The sequence below is a fragment of the Calonectris borealis genome, chromosome 16 (genome assembly GCF_964195595.1).
Source record: "Calonectris borealis chromosome 16, bCalBor7.hap1.2, whole genome shotgun sequence".
NCBI classification, from domain to species: domain Eukaryota; kingdom Metazoa; phylum Chordata; class Aves; order Procellariiformes; family Procellariidae; genus Calonectris; species Calonectris borealis.
Genome location: NC_134327.1, coordinates 17,539,711 through 17,562,164, shown reverse-complemented (window position 1 = coordinate 17,562,164; position 22,454 = coordinate 17,539,711). Strand labels below are relative to the sequence as shown.

At 49.6% G+C, this 22,454-nt stretch overlaps 1 protein-coding gene across 9 annotated transcripts in view; it reads right to left on the bottom strand.

Moving 5' to 3' along the window:
* The window catches only part of USP31 (ubiquitin specific peptidase 31), a 68,724-nt gene extending 46,342 nt beyond the window's left edge, over window positions 1-22,382 (bottom strand). For all 9 annotated transcript variants that reach the window (XR_012676166.1, XR_012676164.1, XR_012676163.1 and 6 more), the window contains exons 1-10: window positions 21,777-22,382; window positions 7,270-7,407; window positions 6,681-6,769; window positions 5,493-5,585; window positions 4,169-4,304; window positions 3,512-3,656; window positions 2,538-2,721; window positions 1,689-1,800; window positions 990-1,084; window positions 386-463 (exon numbers count right to left, since the gene is read on the bottom strand). Coding sequence is in view for 1 of the 9 variants with exons in the window: in XM_075165642.1 (XP_075021743.1) it covers window positions 386-463; window positions 990-1,084; window positions 1,689-1,800; window positions 2,538-2,721; window positions 3,512-3,656; window positions 4,169-4,304; window positions 5,493-5,585; window positions 6,681-6,769; window positions 7,270-7,407; window positions 21,777-22,382 (1,676 nt within the window). In the remaining 8 variants the exon portion in view is untranslated. The remainder of the gene's footprint in view (window positions 1-385; window positions 464-989; window positions 1,085-1,688; window positions 1,801-2,537; window positions 2,722-3,511; window positions 3,657-4,168; window positions 4,305-5,492; window positions 5,586-6,680; window positions 6,770-7,269; window positions 7,408-21,776) is intronic.
* Between the last annotated feature and the right edge of the window lie 72 nt (window positions 22,383-22,454).

Genomic DNA, 22,454 nt, shown 5'->3' with positions numbered 1-22,454 from the left:
GCACGTGAGCGAGAGCTGACTGGCAAGAGATCCCACCAGGGCAACACAACTGAACACAGGGGTGAACAGCTTCAGTGGGCACCCACTCCAGTTTATCTCAGACAGAAAAAGCTACTCACTGCCCACAAGCTTTCTCACACAAATATGATTTGTGGGGGAAGGAGCCACAGGCGAGACGCCTGCTCCGTAATGCAAAACCCCGACTACAACTCAGAGCAAGTCTAGTGCACCCAATCTGTGCCTACCGACAGGGGCCAGGGCACGGGGCGGAGTTTCTGAGGGGTCTCATGTTTGCTGAAGGGTACACAATTCACACAGAGCCACGCTGGCCACAAGCATCGCTCTCAAGGTGAACACACTTTAAGGCTTTCTACTTCATACTTACTAATCTTTAGTTTCTTTGTCCCATTCTACCACTAATTTCACATGAGCAGTTCCCCCCTGTCCACATGACTTCAATGCCCTGGGGAGAGGAGCAGACAGAGGTTAGACCACCTTTCAATCTGAAGCCTACATTATCTTTTACATGCATATAACTTCTCTCCACTACTCTTCATTCTTCAACTCCCACACAGCTCAAGTTTGCAAAGGAGTAAAAGGAATTCATACAGCAAAGAACATGGCAAAGCTGGCAAACTGCCTTTACCTAAGTACATTAATTCTGTAAGTAAACGTACACTTATTTACAGAACAGGCATCTACAAAAATTTCTGAAGAATAACAGTCACTAAAAAAAAAATTTAAAAACGGAGGCAGTAATATTTTCATTCTCTTCTCCATTTCCAAGGAGGACAGACTCCAGATGGCACGACACACAACTAAGCAATCCTCACACAGCTTCTTGAGGACACTCAGTCGTTTCCCTGCTCCTCAGGCCTGTGAAGTGCATTCCCCACGTGCACACCAAGACTGTCCTTTTCTGTATGGCTACACACTGAGTTCCCAGCTGACAAACCTCTCTCCACTCCTGGGAATGAGGGCTAACCCACCTTTCCACTGTTGGATGGCAGAGGGGTCGCTCCTCCTGAGGTAGCAAGTACGTTATGCCCACAACACTCACCACTCGCAAGCTGAATGGGCAAACCTGCAAAGACAGTAGAAGCCATCTCAGTGACTCAAACCCAACTTACCTATGTGCAAACCTGCTCTCAGCACCAGCTGACGTGTTCTTTATCTCATGTGTTTTACATGAGAAAGCAAATGCACGAGGTCTCAAATATGCCTACACCAAGCAGCTAACAGAGGGGCGAGGTACAGCAACTGAGGCTTTGTACCCAAAACCCCTCTACAGTGACCAGAGAAGACACCCCTCTTTACCCCTCTGCTCTCAGAGGGAGTTCTCATCAGAAACACGCAGTCACTAAGCAAACGTTTCAGCTTTTCTTTTAGGGAGACACCACCAAGCCGTGGATTTCCAGTGCAGACAGCAGCGCTAATCTCTCAAGTACTTCTTGGGGGTGAGGAAGGAAGTGAAGCATGCAATTTCTTCACCTGATCAGTATAATCTTACTTGTACCTTTCAGCAAATAGACAAAAGCACCAAAGAGTGGAATACCACACTTGCCATTATTGCACAAAGAAATATTGGGAAGCCATCAGTTCAGCGTGTGCATGTTTATCGCTGCAAGTAACTGGCCTCACGTCGCACAGAGCTAGAAGCCTCAAAACAGACAAACCATTTGCCTCACCTGCATGCAGGCTGCAGGCCGCAGGAAATACTGCATCTTCTCCAGAATCTCCTTCTGCAGAATATCCCAAGCAATTGTTTTTTCCAAATGCAACACAAAGGGCAAGCCAAACCTACAGGAAGGAGTAGCATTTGAGGGAGCAATTAAAAGATTATTCTGTTCAGCAACCGGATCCCCAAACTCTGACAGTGCCACTCTCCTCCTCACTCGGCACCTACAGAGCTCGGCATGCTTTGGATGAATCTCCTCAGAAACCAGGCATTTAAAAACTTGTCTCCAGAGGAGAGACGCTTAACTTTGAGGAAATGCTGTTATGGCTGCCCACGCAGAGGGCCCTTTTTAACCGGCTGCAGCCCTGTCCTGTGCTCAAGCAGCTTGCTTCAGGCTGCAGAGCTTTGCAACCTGGCTGGGATAACTTTTTGTGAAACGAACTTCAGCAGCTGAGATAGTTCTCAGCCCACGGTTGGTACAAACGCCTTTGTCATGGTCGTTTCTCACTTCCCCCACCTACTGTTTGCACTCTCATTAAAAATTTCCACACATCACAGGTCAGATGTGCTTGCTGCTCTCTCAAACCAGAGAGCTCTATAGAGAGGTGGTATGTCCTTCCAAATGGTCTGCATTCACCACTTTCCAACAACACTGGACTATTTGAAGTTCACCAAAATTAGGAATATTTTGCTGCATTCATTAATGCTCTTTGATCAACATGTTCTTTAGTACCTAATGCAAGCTAGGAATGCAAGCTGTCGCTCCTTCACCTTGTGTTTTCACTACAGGGTGAGTAAAACCCAGGTCAATTAAGGAAGCAGCCAGAAGAGTAATTCTAACTGTGAAGCTGCCAGTCACCTTTTGCTCTGCTGTCCAGTGCACGCTCTGTTACACACCAGCAAGACAATCTTGTCGTTTGCTGCTGGTTTAGTAGAGGGCTGTTCCAGTTTTCCAGACCTCACTGTTCCTTGAGAGTAAGATATTGTTCGGGTGTGCTCAGTGCCACATTTCAAGTTATTCAGGTTATTGTTCACATGTATTCCTGAAAAATTAGGAGAAAGGAAACATTTTGTTATGTCATTTGCCTTTAGTGCCCTGATGCCCCCCTCAAGAAACCCTCTTTCGGCTGCAGAGGAACAGGACAGTATGGAATCAAGACCGTTTTTGAAGCCTTCATACAAGTAATAAAGAGCAACTACTTTTCATAGTGACTATTTCTTTACAGAAAGAAATTATATGCAAGTGCTCACCTAACTGATTTTTCACAGTAATTTCTACAAGCACTCATAGCTTTGTCTGCCCGCAAGAAAACCTAAGTGACAGAAAACCTACTAGTTACTTCCAATAGTAAAATTTGCCCTTGATTAGGCTCCACCTACTCAGGATGCAATTATTCCCTTTCACTGAGAGGGAAATGCAGAGAAGCTCAGTTTTTTTCAGCTTCGAAAGAGAAAGTGTTTGTTCATTCCTGAGATGAAACAGTCTGGCAATCACTAGCAATTTGATTGTAAATAACACAATTTCAGTGGCTTCATCTGGTCCCTAGCAGATCTTTGAATTAAGCCTGACAACAGTTTTCACATTAAGCCAGCCTGGCCTGCAGAATCAGCCCTGGGAAGAGGAAGAAAGGAGTGTACATCGCTTCTTGATAACCTCCCGGCTGACAACACCATTAAGTCTGCTGGAATGAGTCTGGACAAAGTCAGAGTTGAAATCAATACACCAGAACATCAACTACTTGTGGACTTTTATTCTCAAGTACATCCTTTTCCAAAACAAGCCTCCCTCACCTAGTCACCTGAGGTGAGCATTAAGTGGAGTTATCAACTTACCTCTCTGACTAAGGATACCCTCAGGCCTAAATACCTCTGGGGTCTCAAAGGCAAAAATGCAGTCGCTTTCATGAATGGTGTCCAGGTCATCAGTATCGCAGAAGGAACGATGAAACCCATCGTAGTACATCTCCGTCAGCACGATCTAGAGTCAGCAGAAGTAAATTAGAACCCATTAAACCACCCATGCCTGGTCCAGCTGAGCTGCCCTGTCTCTAAACTGGGATTTTCCTGCTACAAGAGGAACATTCCTCAAAACATCCTGGCATCGGCCAGGAGCAAAGAAGAGGGAAAAGGACTGCTATAAAAGAGAAGCTGGGGTAAAGGCAGTATGTGAAGAAGTTTTGGTGGGATCCGACAGCTTTCTTGAAGCTCTTCCTACAGAGGAGTTCCTCGTCGGTGCCCAATGGTTCCCTCACTGTCAGCACGCACGGATCACTGGGTGAGGGTCTGCACGCGCCACAGATGGCTATCCCAACGTCACTAGGTTTCAAAAAGCCAATGCACAGGGAAAAGCATGATCCAGGTCATCACCACCCTGCTTCCCCCATTCAAGGGCAGCAAATTTAAATTCCTACATATCCAACATAGGATGAGAGCCTCCGCACTCCCTCCCGCTGAAGACAGGGCGCGCGGGTGACGAGACCAGCCCGTTACCTGCTCCGTGGGTATCTTGGTCTCTGAGGAGACAGCCTCCCGCAGCCTGGCCACCGTTCCAGAGATGGGCACTGCCACCCCGATCCGCATGCAGTGAGAGCACTTCCCCTGGTACACCACGGTGATGTAGAGCGGCCTGCGGAGAGCACGGGAGGCACTGCTGGGCTGAGCATCTCCTGGCAGTACCTCGAACACAGTCAGCCCAACCTGGGTGCATCCAGGCTGCCCATAAGCTACAGAGCCGTCTCGGCAGTCCAGATCCACCTTACACTGGAGTTATGCTCGGCCACAGCCAGACAAATACGTATGATTTCCAAAGACTCCTTTCTTACTAGGTGGACTGGTGTTACTTGATCCCACAAGCAGAAAGTCTTCTCAAAAGAGACCCACAAAGTTAAAAATAAAACTCTCTATTACAAGGCAATTGTAATTTTCCAACAAGGATCCTGTAATGCAGCTTAGGGCAGTCCGAGGCAGCACCTTAAAGCACTCAGAGAGAGCTGCTGCTGGGAACAGCTGCTCCAGGTTGTCTCTCAACACTCAATCCTGCCTCCACCAGCAACCAGAAGTACTACCTCGGGAAGAGGAGAGTGGGGCGGCTAGCCTACCAGGGACACCTTCCCTGGAAAGCCCACTCAGCCTCCACGCGGTCGTGGAGCAGGGACTTCTGAACCAAATGTGACATCACCATATTTAATATGTTCTTTCATTACTTTGTTCCCTTGCTTCTTGAACCCATACAAGTTCTCTGCATCCAAAACATCAGGTGAAGGAGTTGCTTATTTATACAATGGGTAGTTTTGCTGTGCATCACTTTATCTTCGCTCTGAACTTTTTATCCGGATTTTTTTTCTCCATGGAGCTTTTTTCTTTATTGGCAACAACTGTCTTTCAAAAAAAGCAAAACATTTTGCAGGAAAGCTTTTAACTTCACTTTTTGAAATTGGGAGTGATCAGTGAGGCTGTTCTAAAAGCAAAAAAAGAAAGTGTTCCATCCTTTTCCCCTTTTTAATTTTAAAATGCTATAAATTAAGTCAAAAGCAAAATATTTTGGTTACCTGAATTAAAGATTTTTTTTTTCTCCCAAAAATTAATTCTATAGGAAGTTAAGGGTGGAGGCGAAGGGCCATTCTGAAACAAGTAAAAGGCTCAATTTTCCAATTTACCTACAAAGCAAAAAATTTAAGCCCCATATGGTCCTATCTATCTTTTTTTAAAGACTTACCGGAGAGATTTTGCTGACATCTCTCTTCCTTCTGTAGCAAATTAAACAACACTATATGCATGGGAAACAGCCAATGTTAAGTTCAAGACAGTTACGTACCGTGTATGAGGCAAAGGAATCGGCAGAGAGATGCAGAGAAAAGGGTCAAAGGTGTTACTCTGCTTCTGGCAATGAGGGCACGTCAGAGAGGACCTAGTACAAATATCAGTAATAGGACAGAGTTATACCTCATTTCATCAGGAACGGGTAGTTCATCAAATCACAAAAAACAGCCTTCACATGTCAACCTGGCCGCTGCTTTCTACTCTTCTTTCTCCAAACAGAGCAGCTCTGCATAGAGGCTGTATAGACATAGCTGCTGTAAATGATGGACTCCTGATTTCTAGATCCTTTTAAAGTAATTGGTCTCAAAGTTCATTACAGGGCATGCCAGGAAAAGACTTCACTCCAGTCACTGAATTTGGCTTTTAATAAACATCACTGCAAAATTAATAATTCACCAACAGTAGCTCCAACATGGAATACCTGGAAGGATTTTCTCTTTGAAGAAAAGGGAAGTGACGGGAAAGAGAAGGCGACAGTCAGCACTGCAGGTGTACAGATCTCTCTTACTCAGAAAGGAAAAACTCCAGACAATACATCTCTCACGTTCAGAATTAACCTGCACCTTACACTGGCAAAGGAAGCCTTGGAAATACCGGGGAGAAAGCCCAGCAATTAAAATTCTTACAGCAGTACAGATACAAGCCATTGAGGAGCACTGGAAATTAGGTTGTTTTCTTGTATTAGTTCTGAAATTAGAAAGCTCCCTTCCCAGGCAGTATGGGAAACTCATGGGGAAAACCCTGAAGGGACAGTGAAAGATTCAGCTCAGAATTCCCAAGTGACAGATAACAGGAACTCTGCAAGATGTCTGGGATCCGTAACTCCCGAGCAGCCTCCAGGCATCTCCAGATCTTGCCACAGGCTCTCGCCTCTGAACAGCCAGGGTAAGCCTCACAGCACTGAGTCGTCCTGAGTCTTTGCTCCATTGAGCACTGACTTGCTTTCAGGATGCGTCAGGGCAGGTGAAGAGGTGGTACATACTTTAGATTTTCACAGAATATACCAAACCAGAAGTAGTGAAACTCTCTCCTCTGGAGCAATATCTCATTCAGCAGGAATTCAGAAACAGCTGTTAACACAATGACACCAGTCTCAATTGTACCAGGAGCTAGTGTCAGAGTAGAATTATACTGGGGTCACCATTACATGCAATAATGCCTCAAAATTTACAAAATATCATACCTGTACTGGGCTTGAAAGAGTTCCTGCACAAAAGTACTACTGATTGGAAAGGCTGGTCCCTCGAGCAGCACATCATCCTCCAGCGGTGGCTAAAAAAGAAGAATAGACCTTAGAAGCACATCCAAGCGTAGAGGTGCACCACATTACATGGCTCCAGTACTCCTTGTCCAATTTGCGCCCCCCTTGCCCAAAACCACCAGAAAAATGTCACAAGATTTTTAAATAACAAGTGCGCTCTGCTCACATGGGTGGTTATGCAGGAATGTGAGGTAGCTAGGGCAGCCCAAGGGAAGGCAGGGATCTCACACCAGATGATGTGCCTGGCAGTCTCTCCCCTGTAATGCCTCCCAGCTCTTGCAGAGCGGTACGTGACCATTAATAAATGGTTGTATTGGGGAGCACTTGCCGGGGATTAGTGAAACGGCCAGTTACTTTCACAGGGCCGGAAGCAAAGAGTATTTTAACCCAAGCTTTTGTTCCATACAAACTATCAGAGCTGAGAAGCCAACAGGTAGATATAATTATAAAGAAAGACTGTATGCAAAGTTACAGCTACTCTCCCACATTGGCTCCCAGCAAAATCCCTTACCTTGAGTGGAGGCATTCCGCTGTAGTTCACTACATTGTTCAGATCTTCATGGACTCTATCTAGAAGCCAAAGCAGGAACTCCTGCGCATCGTGCTGGGCATTCCCACGGTACTGCATAGCGTTCTTGGACACAATGTTCTGCAGAGAGACAGAGACGATGTACTGCAAAAGCACAAGAATCAAGCGCTTCCCTTTACCAAGCCCTCACAATCAGACAGGCACAGTTAACAGTGCACTCAAAACCAGGGACTGCCGACAGCTCTGGATGGGGCGCTGCCTTCCCATACCCGCCGGGGACAGACCAGGACGTACCATCGCGTGCGGGACCCTCCGCACAACTTGAATTAAAGCAGTAGCTGATGCCTTGCTGGGCAGGGAAACTGCCACCTGCTCTCAGAACAGACCAGAGGGGTTACAGCAGTGGTTATAGAGGAACTGCATCATTGTTTAAACAGAAATGTTCACAGCAAACTTGGGACTCAATTAGATGAGATGAGCACCAAAACAATCAGCCTACAATATTTTCACATACGTCAAGAGCGAGGCAAGCTCACTTCAATCCACTGACATCGACAGGCAGTATTTCCACGTTTCGACAGGCTCTGCTAACTACAGACTGATCATCCCAATAATATGCAGGTAGAGCAAACTTACTTCGCATCAGACACTCTCTTAAGCACATAAGCACTACGGTCACCATGTAATTTTCTCCACTAATTATCAAGTATCCACTATGCACAACTTGCTCATCCTAAATACCATCTTTTATTACCACTATCCGAAACAGAAAACTTGCTTCAGATGGACCACTGAGCAGGAGGAAGAGCGCAGTTTGCACTGGCACTGCACACAGTTACGAATGACTGTCCCGGCCAGCCAGATGCAACTTTCCCTCTAGCTGGAGCAAGCGCAAGGAACCGAAACATCACAGAACGACCGAGGCCAGAGCAGTGTGGTACCTGACGGGTGCTGCTGGGCTGGCGAACTACAAACAAGGCAGGACTCAGACAGCCATAGATGCGATGCGCACAACTGGCACTACTTTGGATACATGCTAAGAGCCTGGGGAATGCATCTAATTTACTCTTGAATTTCCAGAAAAGCCATCTCAGAAGGACACCAGGACACCCAAGGGATTTGCTCAAACCTGTTTTTCTTCCGGACACAAACGGGAAGGGCTTGAAGCTCACCAGCAACCAAAATCTGCGCTTGGCAGATTTATCCTTGCCCTGCAGCTCTGGGGACACCTTTCATAACACTGAAGTTTGCGCTGAGCCCTCCAGCCAGGCCACGCGTGCCCCTTCCCAGGACGATGTCTCTTCCTCTTCCTTGAAAAGCCAACGGGAGCCCACACCAGGGTTTGGTAGGGCGTCGTCCTCGCCAACAACCAACATCAGGAAATGCCTTCTCTGCTCCAGCTCTCTGATCTCACTTTTACCTCCACCCGAATGTCCGGCCAGCACTCATTGATGTGCACCGGAGGACATGGCACAGGCTCTGGAGGACGAGAGCCAGGCACCAGCATCTGCATTCAGCAGGAATACTCTCTGCAGTAACGTGCCGTGGTGGGCTGACCCCAGCAGCTGAGCCAGGTTTCCTTCCCGAGCAGCAGCCACCACCACTGCCGTAGAACAACTAGCACGTTCTGCTTCTTCAAGGAGGCACCAGGCCACAGCCAGGAGAGCCAGCCTGCTCCTCCCGCTGCTCATGAAACAGGCAGGACATCCACCTAACACACGGTCATGCCTCAGCCCCCCCCACGCTCCCACTCCACCCATTTTAACCACATAGTGAATACCAGGCTTTTCTTTGTAAAAATAGGCTCATGGCAAAGCTCATGTCAGTCACAGAGCTATTCCCCAACCTTCCTGTGCTGCATGCTACCAGGAAAATAAATCCTGTTTGGGATGTGCTGCACCTACATCCTTCAGTACACCTGCGGAGAGACAGAAAGTGCTTACACGGGACTCGAACTTGTTTGAGCAGGGTCCCCAAAAAGGGGCAGTGGCACCAGCAGAGACCAGACTGTACCTGCCAGGCAAGAACCACGCGGGCAGGCTGCGGCAGACCAGCCGCCCCAGGGAGCGCCGAGAGGGGCCAGGCAGGCTGCACACGTGCACGGTACCAGAGCTCCTCCATTTCTCTAATCAGACTTTGCAACAGATTTGAGAAATGAGGTTGGGCTGCTTGCTTTATCCCTCTAGAAAATGGGGTCACCAGAGGGGGGGGTTGGTGATGAAAGAGACAGGAAAGGACTGATAAACATACTCTCTATCCTCTACAATCTGACCACCTGCCTCAAGGCAGCAAAATAAGGGAAAACAGAAATAATCTGCTCTCATTACATATGTGCAAGCCCTTCTGACAACAGATTTACTGCCCTGGCCTGCACAGGGACCAGCACCCTCCCACACAAAATACGTAAACACAGTTGTAAACAAGTAGCAGTCCACAGCGGATTCTCACCTCTGCAACACACAGGTGTGAGCCAAGCATACCCCTGCTTGGTGCTCACTGTAATGTGAGCTTGGGACGCTGCCACAAGCCAATTTATTGGGGAGAAAAATCTGAAGTAGTCTGTGGGGACTCAAAGATTAAAGGGGACCAAACAGCCTTCTCCACTCCTAGTTCCCATTAAGCAAAACAAGATCCATTGGCAGGAAAGAGGTGACAGAACATGACCCAAAAAATGATCTTAAACCTCTTCAGATATCAGCCTGATACCTCTTGCCCTCCTTCAGCAGAAAGCCTAATGAATTATTCGTGTTGCACCAATTTATGAAATCTAAGACAAACCCCTGAAAATACAGTCAACATACTTGCAGATCTTGGTCTGATACCTAAACACTCGACATTCACCCAGCAGGTATCAGGACAAGATGGCAACAACCTAGAGAAGCCTAGTTCAGCTGTGCTAGAAGCCCACTGCCCCTGAGTCGCACCTAAAGACACAACCTTGCCGCTTCACCAGCTGACGTTGACTAGCCTAGACCACGGCGCTCTCATAACCAGACCTCTCCTTCGCATCCTTCGGCCGAATACTGCGGCACAGGGTCCCACACCCACCAACTTTATTGCCATGTTCGGTCTTGTACTTCTCCCGTTAGATTTACGGAACACTAGTTTCTTGATCAGAACACCATGCATTCTTTTATTTTTCAGACAGACCCAGGCTGACCCATCTCAGGGCGCTCACCAGGCAGCTCCTCGCGGTTGGATACCAGCAGGGCCCCGCAGCAGGTCTCGAGGAGCTCTGCTCCCAGAGCAGACCCAGGCCCTGCCTCAAGCAGGGGCGTTGGAGCCGGTCACCTTTCCAGCCCCATGACACCGTGACTTGAGTCCATGGTCCCAGCTAACAGTCATCCGTTGCTGACAGGATTTAGTGGGTCATCTAGAATTAGGAAAAATTAATTTTTCCGTGGCAAGGAGAGAAGGCTGATATTCACAGCAGCTGTGTTTAGCTGAACGCACCCACACAACAGTGTAGGGAAGAATTTAAGACATACAGGTGGAGACTTCCTTTGCAAACATTATCTTTGTTCAAAAAAATTACACTGAAAATTAAATTTAGCCCTTAAATTACTGTGTCAAGTTCCAAACTGAAAATCAATTGCTGAAGTGTGAAGCAGAGATTTTAGTCCAGTCTTAAGTGGTTATCTCACTAGATCTTTTCTCTAGAAATGGTATCCATGCCACCACAGTAATACACTTGCCTTTTAACGGCCTTATTCATCCTTCCCATTCCCTCCTGCACCCAGCTCAGCACACCACGGCGACAATGTCCCGTACCACCATCGAGGGAGGAGGCTCCAAAGGCAGCGCAGGTCGCAGCAAGACCAAGCTCGTTCTTCTCAGCAGCGAGTTGACCAAAAAGGGCCAAGAGAAAGAGAGGTGCTGAAACACACACACCCCCCACCCCCAGCAGTGTATGGTCCTCTCCACACTGTGATATAAAAAGGTATGATATCATCAGGCCAGCATTAATGCTTTTCAGTTGGCATGCTAAGAGCTGGCTGCCTTATCTGGTCTAGTTTGTTTTAGTGAAGTTAGCCAACAGGTGCTACCACTGCACTTTAAGTCCTAGTCTAGACAGAGCTGAAGATAAAAGGGTCTTTAGTATTGTTAGGAGGAAGTGGATCTGGTATTTCAAGTAAAAAAGGGGGTGTGGGGGGGTTCTGTATGGAAACAGACATAAGAAAGGACTTCAGGAATCCAGGCTAGTATTTCGTATCGCCTCTCTCTCGGTGTCACCAGCACATCACTCCAGTCGAGACCCTCACTGGCTTTTACTGACGTGCATTCCTGGTGATGTGTCATCCTACAGCAAGCCGCACAAGCCCGTAACACCCCACAGCAGAGCGAACCCCAGGGATTCGCAACAACCATGTGCCTATATCATGTCATTCCTTGTCTCAGAAGCATCTCCATGATAACTGTTCTGGTTTCCTCGACACTCTCGCAGCCTGAGTGGACCAAGGATAAAGAGCTGCCTGTGGAGATAGATCACAAGATGTTGGAAGTGATTCAGGAAGCACTACAAAATATCAGACGCAATTCCCTCACAAGAGGCTCGGCTACAAAAACACTCCAGCAATAGCAGCGTGTTCTCAGCGTTACTCATGCTTCCTGCCATCGCTGCTACAAGTGGGTTTGTTATTACTTATCTGCATCTGCTGCTCTGTGAAATGTTATGTGCCTTCCTCCCAATACACTCTGAGATGCTGGGGCAGCAAAGCAATCCAAGACAGGCAAGGTGTAAAGGAGGAGCAACAGATAGGCAGTGCGGAACAGTCAGTACAAAGGAACACAATTAAATCCAAGCGAGAGATAAAGGCGCTAACTCAAATAAACAATTTAACAATTTGAGAAAAATACCAGGAACTCCTAAAGCACAATCTCCACTCAACTAGATGGCTCAGCAATCAAATACAGCCCCACACACTTCCCTGCCTCCAAAGCCAGCCCCTTCACTCAGGCTGAGGGCAGCGGGCTGTATGAACAAGTGGTGGGGACCCTACAGCCCTGTGCAATAGATGGGGGACTGCAACCTCTTGGCAAGCCAGACTGGCAATTCCTGAACAGCTCCAATAACATTCGATGGGCAAGAAAACAAACAGAGCAAGTATCTCATCATCAAGCATCGTCCACCCTGAACCTCTTTGTATTTATTTTCTGAGACTCCCCTTCCAGCTCGTCAGCTGCAAAGCTACCACCCAGCTGCAGTGGGCCTCCTGCCCTTGCTCTGGAGCTTGCTCTGGCCTCCTCTCAGCGCAGGGCTAAGGTTGTTCAACTTAGTCTGTAATGGTGCAACCCAGGAGACATCCACGCAGCTCAGGCAGAAACCTCAGTTTAGATGAGGCCACAACTGCAACGCCCCTCCCCAAGATACCTGCTCAGCCTCCCGGGCTGCAGATTACTTTACAGGACAGGATAAGTCAAAACACAACCTCAAACTTTCTGTCCTCTTTCGCTCATCAAGTAAGAGAAGACAACACCTTGTTTTGCTGGTCCTGCTTATGCTGAACCCGCTGCAACAAAGCAACAGCAATTGCAACTGGCTGCAGATACAGAGTTAAGAAGCTATTGGTTTAAAAAACACATAAAACACATTAAAACCACTACGTTTACCAAGCCCTCATAGCCTTTAATCCTCTGCCCCTAATCTGAATCTGTTGTAAGTATAGGTGGCGCATCTGAACAGACTCCGTCCATTACCAGAGGGTATTAAGAACAGGTCAGGAACGATTTTGGTGCAGCTGTTTCAGATGTGAGATACCAGGAGCGGTCTCCAAAGCTCCCTTCCCAACACCTTTCCACGACTGTACAGCCGTGCACCTCCAGCCCCTTTCCTCAGCATAGCCCCTAAGAGTTTGGCAGAAGGAATGAAGTCTTCCTTTCCCCCAGATGTGCAAGCACCGGCACGCAGGCACCCTGAATGGAAGTGAGATAGAGTGGGGAAATCATAATTTCATATTGATCACATACACTTATCTAACCCCCTAATGCAAGCACCCTATAACCAAACAAGTCCCTGTCCGTCTATAAAGCAGATTTACGGCAAAGACACATTATCATTTTTATTATTAAACTTTCAGTGGGCTGATCATTCATCTATTGCTCTAAATAGATGCAATAAATAAAGCCAAACATAGCTGAACTACTGGCCTTTCCTCTGCTGCTGTTATTGTTCCAGATCACAAAGACAACTAAAGGAAAAATGTCAGTCTGCTATTTTCCAGTGTGCCTCTGGTAGGAAGCAGCTGTGGAAAGGTTTTTGTACATGAATGGATGAAGCCAGCTCATTAGAGACCTGACACAATGACACATGTGAGCAGGAAAGAAAGGCTATTCTTTATCTTTCATTGAACATCATCAAGTTATGATCAACCAGATTTTTTTTTTTCCATTTTAAACCCACAAACATAGTTCTGTGTTTGAGCAACTTCTACAGCAGACATCTCATGAAGAGTGTTTATCTAAATGATTCCCTCCGCTCACACACAGGAACAGCAATTTCCCAATTTCCCCTCTCTGAAGTGAGATGTTCTTTTCTGGGGAAAGCAATACCCAGGAAACTGCAGTTCAGACCCTCTGTTCATCTCCAGACCCACGGACCAAGCCAAGGCCAGCAGTGACCCTTCGCCCAGGTGAGGGTGCCAGCAGGGAGGCTGCCAGCAGGGACCGTTACGCTCTTTCCTGGCCAGGGCCCTGCCGCTGGCTGCCGGCAACAGACCTGCATGGCTTCCAGCACTCGGGACATGACAGCTCAGCTGCTGCAGGCTGCAGCAGAAAAAAGAAAACTAGGGAGACTCAGAGCAATGAGCCTCCCCCCTCCACAGAGGCTCGCAGCGACGCCGGCTGCCTCCCCACAGCAGCACACAAAGCACTGGCAGAGCAGCACTCCCAGGAACCCACCCTTACTGGCAGGAGCTGGGGATTCGGCAGCAGAAAGGCCCTGCAGCATCTCCCTGCACACGTAGGGCCCAGCGCTGCTGCAGAGGGACAGCTGGGCTCGCCGTCCCCCGAGCTCAGCGTCAGCCCAGGGTCTGCCCGCCTGCCTCGCGCCCAGCACCGAGGATGAGGCGCTGGCCCAGCCCCAGACAGATGAGATCTCCACTGGCTGAGTTTTACCATAGCTCTCCAAATGGCAGAAAAAGGGAGTTTTGAAGACAGCGGGTCTGTCGAAGCAGCCAGGGTGGGACAAAATGCTCCTCCTCTGCCCCGCAGAGCAGCCGGGAGCTGCTGGGGCTCTGGAGGCAGTACCCCGCGGGAGAGCATAGTGGCTCCACAGGCAGCCAGCCATCCCCGGGGCCGGCGCAGAACGGCTCCCCACGCAGCCAGGCCCTTGCCTGCTGTAGCAGGGGAAATAAGCACAGGCATTTATTATTCCACTTCAAAAAGTAAAAACAAGAGGAGCATGGCAGAGTGCAGCATGCCAGGACCAGAGTGGGTTCTCCACTGCATTTAACAAGCCCGGATAAGAAGCTTCAGCCCACCAGCCCCTGCCTGACATCTGTCCTGTGCTAGCAGCTACTCTGACCCTTCCAGACTGAAGCCTTAGTTAATCCTGATTAACCAACTTTCTTCAGCGTGTAAGGAGAGAGTGAAGTTTGTCAAGATGACACCTTCCAGGCTTGCTGTGCGCGCACGCAGTGCTCCCTCCTCCACGCAGGCACCGTTGGACAGAGCTGCTGGCAGCTCCCCAACACGGAGGAGCACAGCAGGAGCGGGCAGAGGGCTCACAGCCGGGGCCTGCGCCCCTCAGCCACCTCTCCCACGCAGGAAAGGGACCCAGACACGAAACGTGGGTTGTTGGGTGCTGTGTTTCCAAACAGTCATGCTCCTTCCCAGGCTCTTCGCAGGAGCGCAGTCATACCTGCCGGAAGGCACCACCGGGAGTCGGTGCTGACTGCCAGGAGAATTTATCCTTATGAACAGCAGAAACACAATTTTGTTCTACAAAAAGACTTTGTTTTCTTGCTACGCTAGCAGAGTGATCAGTGGGATTCAAAAGAGCGAGGGATGAAGGAGCAGGGGAATGCCACAAGTGTGAAGCAGTTCAGTAAAGGACAGTCAAGAAACGCTGGTGTAGTGGACAGACTCCAGGTCTGGGCTCGGGAGCCCACAGAGCTCGTGCTCCAGCTGCACACCTCTGCCTCTCCTGCTCTCTCCAGGTTTTGCCTCAGGTCCCAAGTTAGAGCACAGGCCCCTGAGAGAGGGATCTGATCAATACTGCTCACACGAGCCTCCCCAAGCACTTCAAGGATGCTGCAAAACAAAATTAATTTCACTGACACAATCATATGCAAAAGAGTTCATTGTAGTAGTGCTTCGCAGCAGTCATGCATTCAGATGGAAGCATGAAATGGGTTTACTCGCAATCAAGTGTGGCCATTTATGAGGGCCAGCATGCAAAGCAGGGCACGGAGCAACGCACAGATCCAATAAGCTGCCTAAGAACAAGCACTCCCTCACCCCCTCCACAAGTTGCCAGACATGACATGGTTTTTGTATTTTCACCATTTGTACTTCTGTGGAGGCAGTGTGGAAATAAAGACCTCAGAGCTCAGAAGACAGAGAATATGTTTTGGCAACCACGCGCCATCTCCCTTCCAGCCCCAGAGCGGGTCCATCCAGCCGTCAGCCCCCAGGACCACCCCACAGCGGGGCCGCAGAGCTGCTCTACATTGAGGTCTCTTCCCCTGCCTCCCCCTCGCCCTTCCCTCCACTCGTCTCCTGGACTTTGGGAGATGAACGGCTGCATCACTTCTGCTTCCCCCTCTAGCAGAATCCCCATAGCAAACCAGTGTCCGACACCCGGACTCTGCAGCTCAGCACTCTGCTCCCCCGGCCTTCTGCTGTACTTACTCAGATCAAAGTTTGAAGTATAACCCAGAAATCCCCAGAAAAGTCTTTGGAAGTGACAGGTAAATCAGACTGCTGCTTTAGGGCAATCAGGATCTTGCTGCAGGAAACGTTCTCTGCGGGTTTATGTGAGGAGGAAAGAAGTAAGAAAAATATGCCTCAATTGTAAGGAAATATACACAAAGAAAAAAGCAAAACAAACCCCACCACCTCCCCGCAATGGACTTGCATCTTACTGATCATTCACATTAAAAAAAGAAAAGTCTAACTTGGAAAGACTGGCAAAGACCTTTGTAATCCCAGTGAAGAGAGAAACATGTTCCCATAATGTCAAGAAATGTCACAGTAATGACGTAGAAAATTTATAACTTGGTTTTTTTTTTTTCCCAAGTGAAGTGTGTCAATTCCAAATCCCAGAGCAGCTCTAGGGCAAGTCTCCCCATTGCAATGCCACCACCGGGAGCACCTGGACTGAACTGGAACAAGCACTTCAGGGTCCCACGTTACCTGCCCCTACTCAAAGCCCTTTCAGATGAACACAGGAACTGAAACACCAGCAGCCAAGAGACGAGGGATCGGGAATGAAGGGTGAAGGGTCTTGCACTTCTTTCATGTCCCATTCTTCCACCTCTTTGTGTAAAGGGAGGACAGTCTGCTCTCCACAGAAATACCTTAGGAATAAGCAGCTGACACTGTCCAGAATAAAATAACGGATCGCTGCGCTAGCCAGAGAGCAAGATAATTAAACACGATCCAGGGGATCCCATTTCACATATAACTGGCCCTGTTAGCAAAGCACAAGGGCTATAGCGAGTGGAAGAAGCTCATGGCTAACAGCTGAGTGCAGGACTGAAGGCTTCCAACACCCAAACTGCACCAAGCAGCCCCATATTGAGAACGGCTGTCATTTAATCCACAACAGGAGGTAAAGATGCCGAGCATGTCAATACTTTGCAGGAGTTCCTTCATAATTCAGAGGAGTTGAAGTGACCAACACAGTTGACAATTGCTTGTCACAAGTTAAATATTTACACCAAGTGCATTTCCAAAACATGAGCACCTTGAAACTGCAAGAGTTACACATAGCTACTATGAAGTCTTAGACTAAACACAGGTTTAAAAATAAATAAATAAAAATGGAAGCAGCACTACTAACCTGACACAATAATCCCTGCCATACTAACAAGGACTCATTCCGGGTTCAGATCTAATTCTGATAATGCAACTATATCCAGTTCTTATGATTTTACTGTATTTGCTGTACACACTGCAGATCATAAAAATAAGGCAGTCTTCATCTTGTAGGACAAAGAAAAAAGCAATTAATGCAGTTCTAGCATACAAAGGGTCTTGTTAAACACTTGACATGGTTCAGTGTGCAACTGGTTTAGCTACGAAGAATGCCTCAAAATGGAAAACAGCCTCATCATCCATAGGAGATCAGAACTCCAAGAAAGGCAAAGGTAGAGGATTTAGATAAGTATATAAAATTTTTCAAGCCCAATTAGTTTAAATAAAAACTCTTCTCGCTTAAGACCCCATCATCACCTCTGAGTGTCACAGACTGATTCCCCATTACAAAGGGTGCTCTGTCCTCACTATCTGACACTCCCAGGAACTTTGCAGGCAGAACGGGACAGCTCCCTGGAAAAAAACAAGCCCAGAGCACAGCTACTGCTTATACAATAGATGTTTGTCACCATTGTCACACCATCACAAAGGGGAAAGAGGAAGCACAAGCTGCAATATTGGCCCTTGTTACGAAAGCAGCAACTCTGTTTAGGCAGGAAAATAAAAACCACTGAGCAATCGGAAGAAAACAATTGTTAAAACAAACTGCAAATGAGCACAGGACCAACAGGAAACTCATCCAAAGCAGAGATGAAAAAAACAACATCCATCACCTCCGCCACGGTGCTCCTGTATCGTCTCCCGGGAAGGGCTCCCTTCTGCTCCCAGACCCAGGGCTGCTACCCGAGGAAACAAACCCCTCTGCTTCCAGGTCCCAGCTAATTCCTTCCCTGACCTTTTCCTACTAGTACAGCCTTCTAGACCTCCTGCTCCCCAGCCGCTTCCCACCGCTCCCCCAGCTCTCGTGAAGACATGCCTCCCCACGTCCTTTGCCTCCTGCTAGCTCAGCCTCCCGCACCCGCAGTAGGCAAAGCGCGCGCCCCGGGCAGCAAACACCTCTGCAGCAGGAATAGCAGAGGATACACACAGCTTTACACACAACTTCCACTGCACTTCAATCACAGAGAGCAAGCGCTCCCAAAATTTTCCTTAGGGCCCTTTCCACAGCAGATCCTTGCCCTGAGGATAAGCCACTGCAAACACTTTAGAGAGCACTCCACATGGATCCGCGCTGCAGACTGGGAAGAAAAAATTATTAAAAAAAGAAATCGTGGCAGACAGAAATGTCAGGTTTAAAATGCAGAAACTGGCAGGGATCCTTGCGTTTCAAGTAGATCTGACCAGAGACGATGTACTAGCTGCTGGCTGGGTGAACACTTCACCTCCCCTCACCGTGCATTAGCTCTCTTGCAAGGCTCTCTCTTGGCCCTGCAGTTACAAGACAAACCATTTTATACAAACCACTTGTTTTAATTGCATTTTCCTTGTTTTCAGCAGCAGGACCACATGATTCATGAACACGTGGGATTGGTTATTTCTTGAAGACCAACCTAAAAAGGGAGAAAATACTACCAAGAAAAAACAGCTAAGGGTAAAGAGCATCTCAAAACTCACCCCCTCAAAGGCCTCTGTCCACAAGGACTCAGAGAGACCCTCTCTTAGAACAGAATTTTCTCTGCCCCAAGAAAAAAGCCTCCAGATATGAGAACGAGCAAGAAGATAAGTATTATCCTTTATCCTCAAATAAGCTTAGCACCTGCAGATAAGTATTTAGGAATCAGGAAGTGTCTTTGTGCAATTATATTCAGTGCCAACCAAAAGAGAAAAAAAAAGCAAAAAAAAATCAACACACGTGGATTTCTAAGCATGCTGGCTAACGAGCTTTTTGACTACCAAATAAATATTACTGTCAATAGCTATTACTGTTGGAGTAAAAGCGCAAAATGACTCTCCTGAAAACACTTTATACCCTTAAAAAAAAATGAAAGCAATGAAGATAGGGAATGTTCCACCCTCTATCCAAAAAGAGCTTGGGGGGATGTTTTTCTTGTTTTGGGGATAAGCAGCAGTTTCCAGAGTGAAAGTGCCAATCTTCACCCTTCCCAAATCTAAGCCTGTGGTTTACATCTTTAAATTAAATGTGCAAATCTGCTGCTGAAAAAAATTTTAATTAAGAACACTGAATTTAATAGCAGGTTCAGGCTACTTAACTGTCTTTAGAGGCGTTAATTTACTATTAAAAGTAATTGACCCTTGTAAGGAAACAGCAGAGTACTTGACATAATGACAAAGTCCTTCCGAGTAAGAAGGCTGCTGACATTGTGCAGCACTGAACAGGACCTACGGGGACAAGATCCCCCACAGCCAGACGCTTTTAAAGTCCTCCAGGGGACCTAGCAGGTAGAAGATTGATGGGCTCCTGCTATATCAACAACGAGTAGAAAAGCGTTCACTTACCGTTAGTGACGCCTGCAAATAAGCAAAGAAAGTTCCACTATAAAAAAACCAAACTTGGAACATGGCCTTAATTTAATCTACAGACCTGTTTCTCTTCCTCCTTCTGTCACTCTTATCTGACCACCACTACTGCAGGCCTGCATAAACAGCATATCTTGGCCTAGAAAGTGGTCTGCTTTCCGCTTTGATTTTATCAGTTACACTGGCAAAAGATAATTCTGCTTTCGCAACCTTTTATTCCTGTTATTACTTGCGAGAAATCCACAATTTCTTCTCCTGCCAGAAGGCCTCTAGAGCAGTGAAGGATTACAATAAAGGCGAGTGCCCTGAGGTGCTGCCAGGACTGGACGCACCGAAACTGCAGCCGAGCGGATGGGCTTCCCAAGCACTCCTCCATCAATAAACACTTCTGAAAACACCGGAGTCGCACACGGTCCCTACCCAGCGCCGGTGCGGCCACCTGCGCCAGGCATCCTCGAGAGAGGGCAGGCGCCTTCGCTCCAGAGGCAAACAGCCAGGCTCCCCAGAGAACACCCCACACACGGCAGCGGTGAAGGTGGATGCAACCGCCTGGAACACGAGGGAAGCAAAGGGAGGAGGTGCCGGCCGCGCATCAGTCCAAATGACTGAGGGTGCCAAAGACCACTGACACCCCTGAGGAGCCTCTCGGACTTCCCACCATCCAACAGACACCGAGGGATAGCAGATGCTGGTACCCGCGGTCTCTACCTGCTGCCGCACCCCATCTGAACTGAAGGCAGAGAGCTCGAGAACATGTGAACTATGTTCTTGCCATATTTTCATGCATCTGTGCATCCCCTCCCCAACTCATTCTGCAAGAAAAATTTCCCTAAAGCAAAGGTCTTTAAGTTAACAGTGTGGAAGCTACCACCTACCCTCTCATTCTTTCACATGGCCAAACAGTTTTATATGCCAAGGAATTGCTGTTATAATAAAACTTCACAATATTCGTGCTCTTTTGAGAAGCAAGTTAGGCCTGTAGCACTTTTAAAACAGTTGTGTCTCATTGCACACAAAAGCCTTGCAGGGAGTTTTTAAACCGTAGGTGCAAAGACCATGCCCTCTGCTACAACAACTCCTGGGGCGAGCGCACCGCCGGCAGCAGGGCAGGGCAGGGCAGGAGAGGGCTGCTGTCGGATCAAACTGCGGTGCAAGGGCTCCAGCAGCCATGGTATCAAACACAAGTTGTTAGTTACAATCTCGTACTCCTGCAACTCATTCCCCAAATCAGCCCAAGTGCTCGGGGAGACTGGGAAGCACACTCCTCAACAGCCGCCTCCTTCTCCCGTGCACGCTCACAGTGCCTGGCTCCAGCGCCGCAACAACTATTAGTCGCAACTTTTCTAAATCCAGCATGATGGAGGTATGAAGCAGCAAAATGTACACTTTCACCAGTAAAAGCAGCAGAGCCGTCAGCCGGCTTTCAACACCGTCAGTAACGAAGGAAGCGGCAGTGCCCCGAATGCAGGCGCTCACCCTGGGGACAACTGCAGAGCCGAGGGGCAGCTGCCATGGCCGACGGCATGGGTGCACACCACCGCCACTTGGCCAGACTGCGGGCAGGCTGGGGGTCTGCTTCTCCTGAAGGATGCCAGGAAGCCGGAGCAGCTCTCCAGAGCCACCGGTGTGCAGCTGGCGAGGCCAGGGGGCTTTTCACACCATTTAAGTGCTCGGACCAGTGACAAGGCCCCGCCGCCCGCCGATGACAGGAGCGGCCAGGCGGCCTGTGGCACAGGGGAACACACGTTTTCTGGTGTCACCGCCAGCACAGGCCGGGCAGGCCTGTCCCACCGGCCCCCGGAGCGATGCGGGGACCCTAGCCCCGAGCACGGCGGCCAGGCAAGGGACACCAAGGAGCCGTGCCCTCCCCACGCCGAGGAGGAAGGGCGCTCGAGGGCCCGTTCCATGCCGCTCCCGGCAGCCGAGGCCTGCGTGGCGCGGCTGCCTCGCGCCCGGCCTTCCCGCCTCGAAGAGACGAGGCGGCCGTCCCCGCCGGCAGCCGGGGCCCCACCGGGCCCGGCCGCCCCGCTCACCTTGAAGTCGCGGCTGTGCTGCGGGGTGTACTCCAGCGTCCAAAGCGCCCGCACCAGCTGCGCCAGCTGCTCGGTGACCTCGCCGGGCGCGGGCGGCGGGCCGTCGGCAGCGGGGCCGGGGGCGGCGGGGGGCGGCCCGCCGCGGAACTGCTCCAGCGCCAGGAACTCGGCGAAGAGCTCGGTGTTGCTGAGGCACTGCAGGATGGCGTTCATGAAGCAGGTGTTGCCGTGGTTGCGCAGCCCCGCCACGCCGGGCACGGCCTCGGGGCCGCCGGCGGGCCGCGGCGGGGGCTCGGGGCTGCGCGGCGGGCCCGGCGGGAAGCAGCTGCCCAGGCCGCCGGCCGCCTGCGGCGGGGGCAGGCGCGGGGCGTGCGGGCCGCGGGGCTCGGGATCGCTGCTGTAGTGCGAGAGGGTGGAGAGGGTCTTCAGCACGCGGCTCATGAACCCGCCGAGCGACCGCCCGGACGGGGCCGGGGCCGGGGCGGCGGCGGGGGCCGGGGCCGAGCCCGCGCCGCCGCCCGCCGCCCGCCCGCGGAAGAGCCGCTTGCTGAAGGAGCGCTTCTCCTTGGCGCTGCCGGCCGGCCCGGGGCCGCTCACTCGCGACATGGCTGCGCGGCGCAGCGCGCATCCCCGCCCGGCCGCTCAGCCCGCCGGCCGCCGCATCCCGCTGCCCGCCGG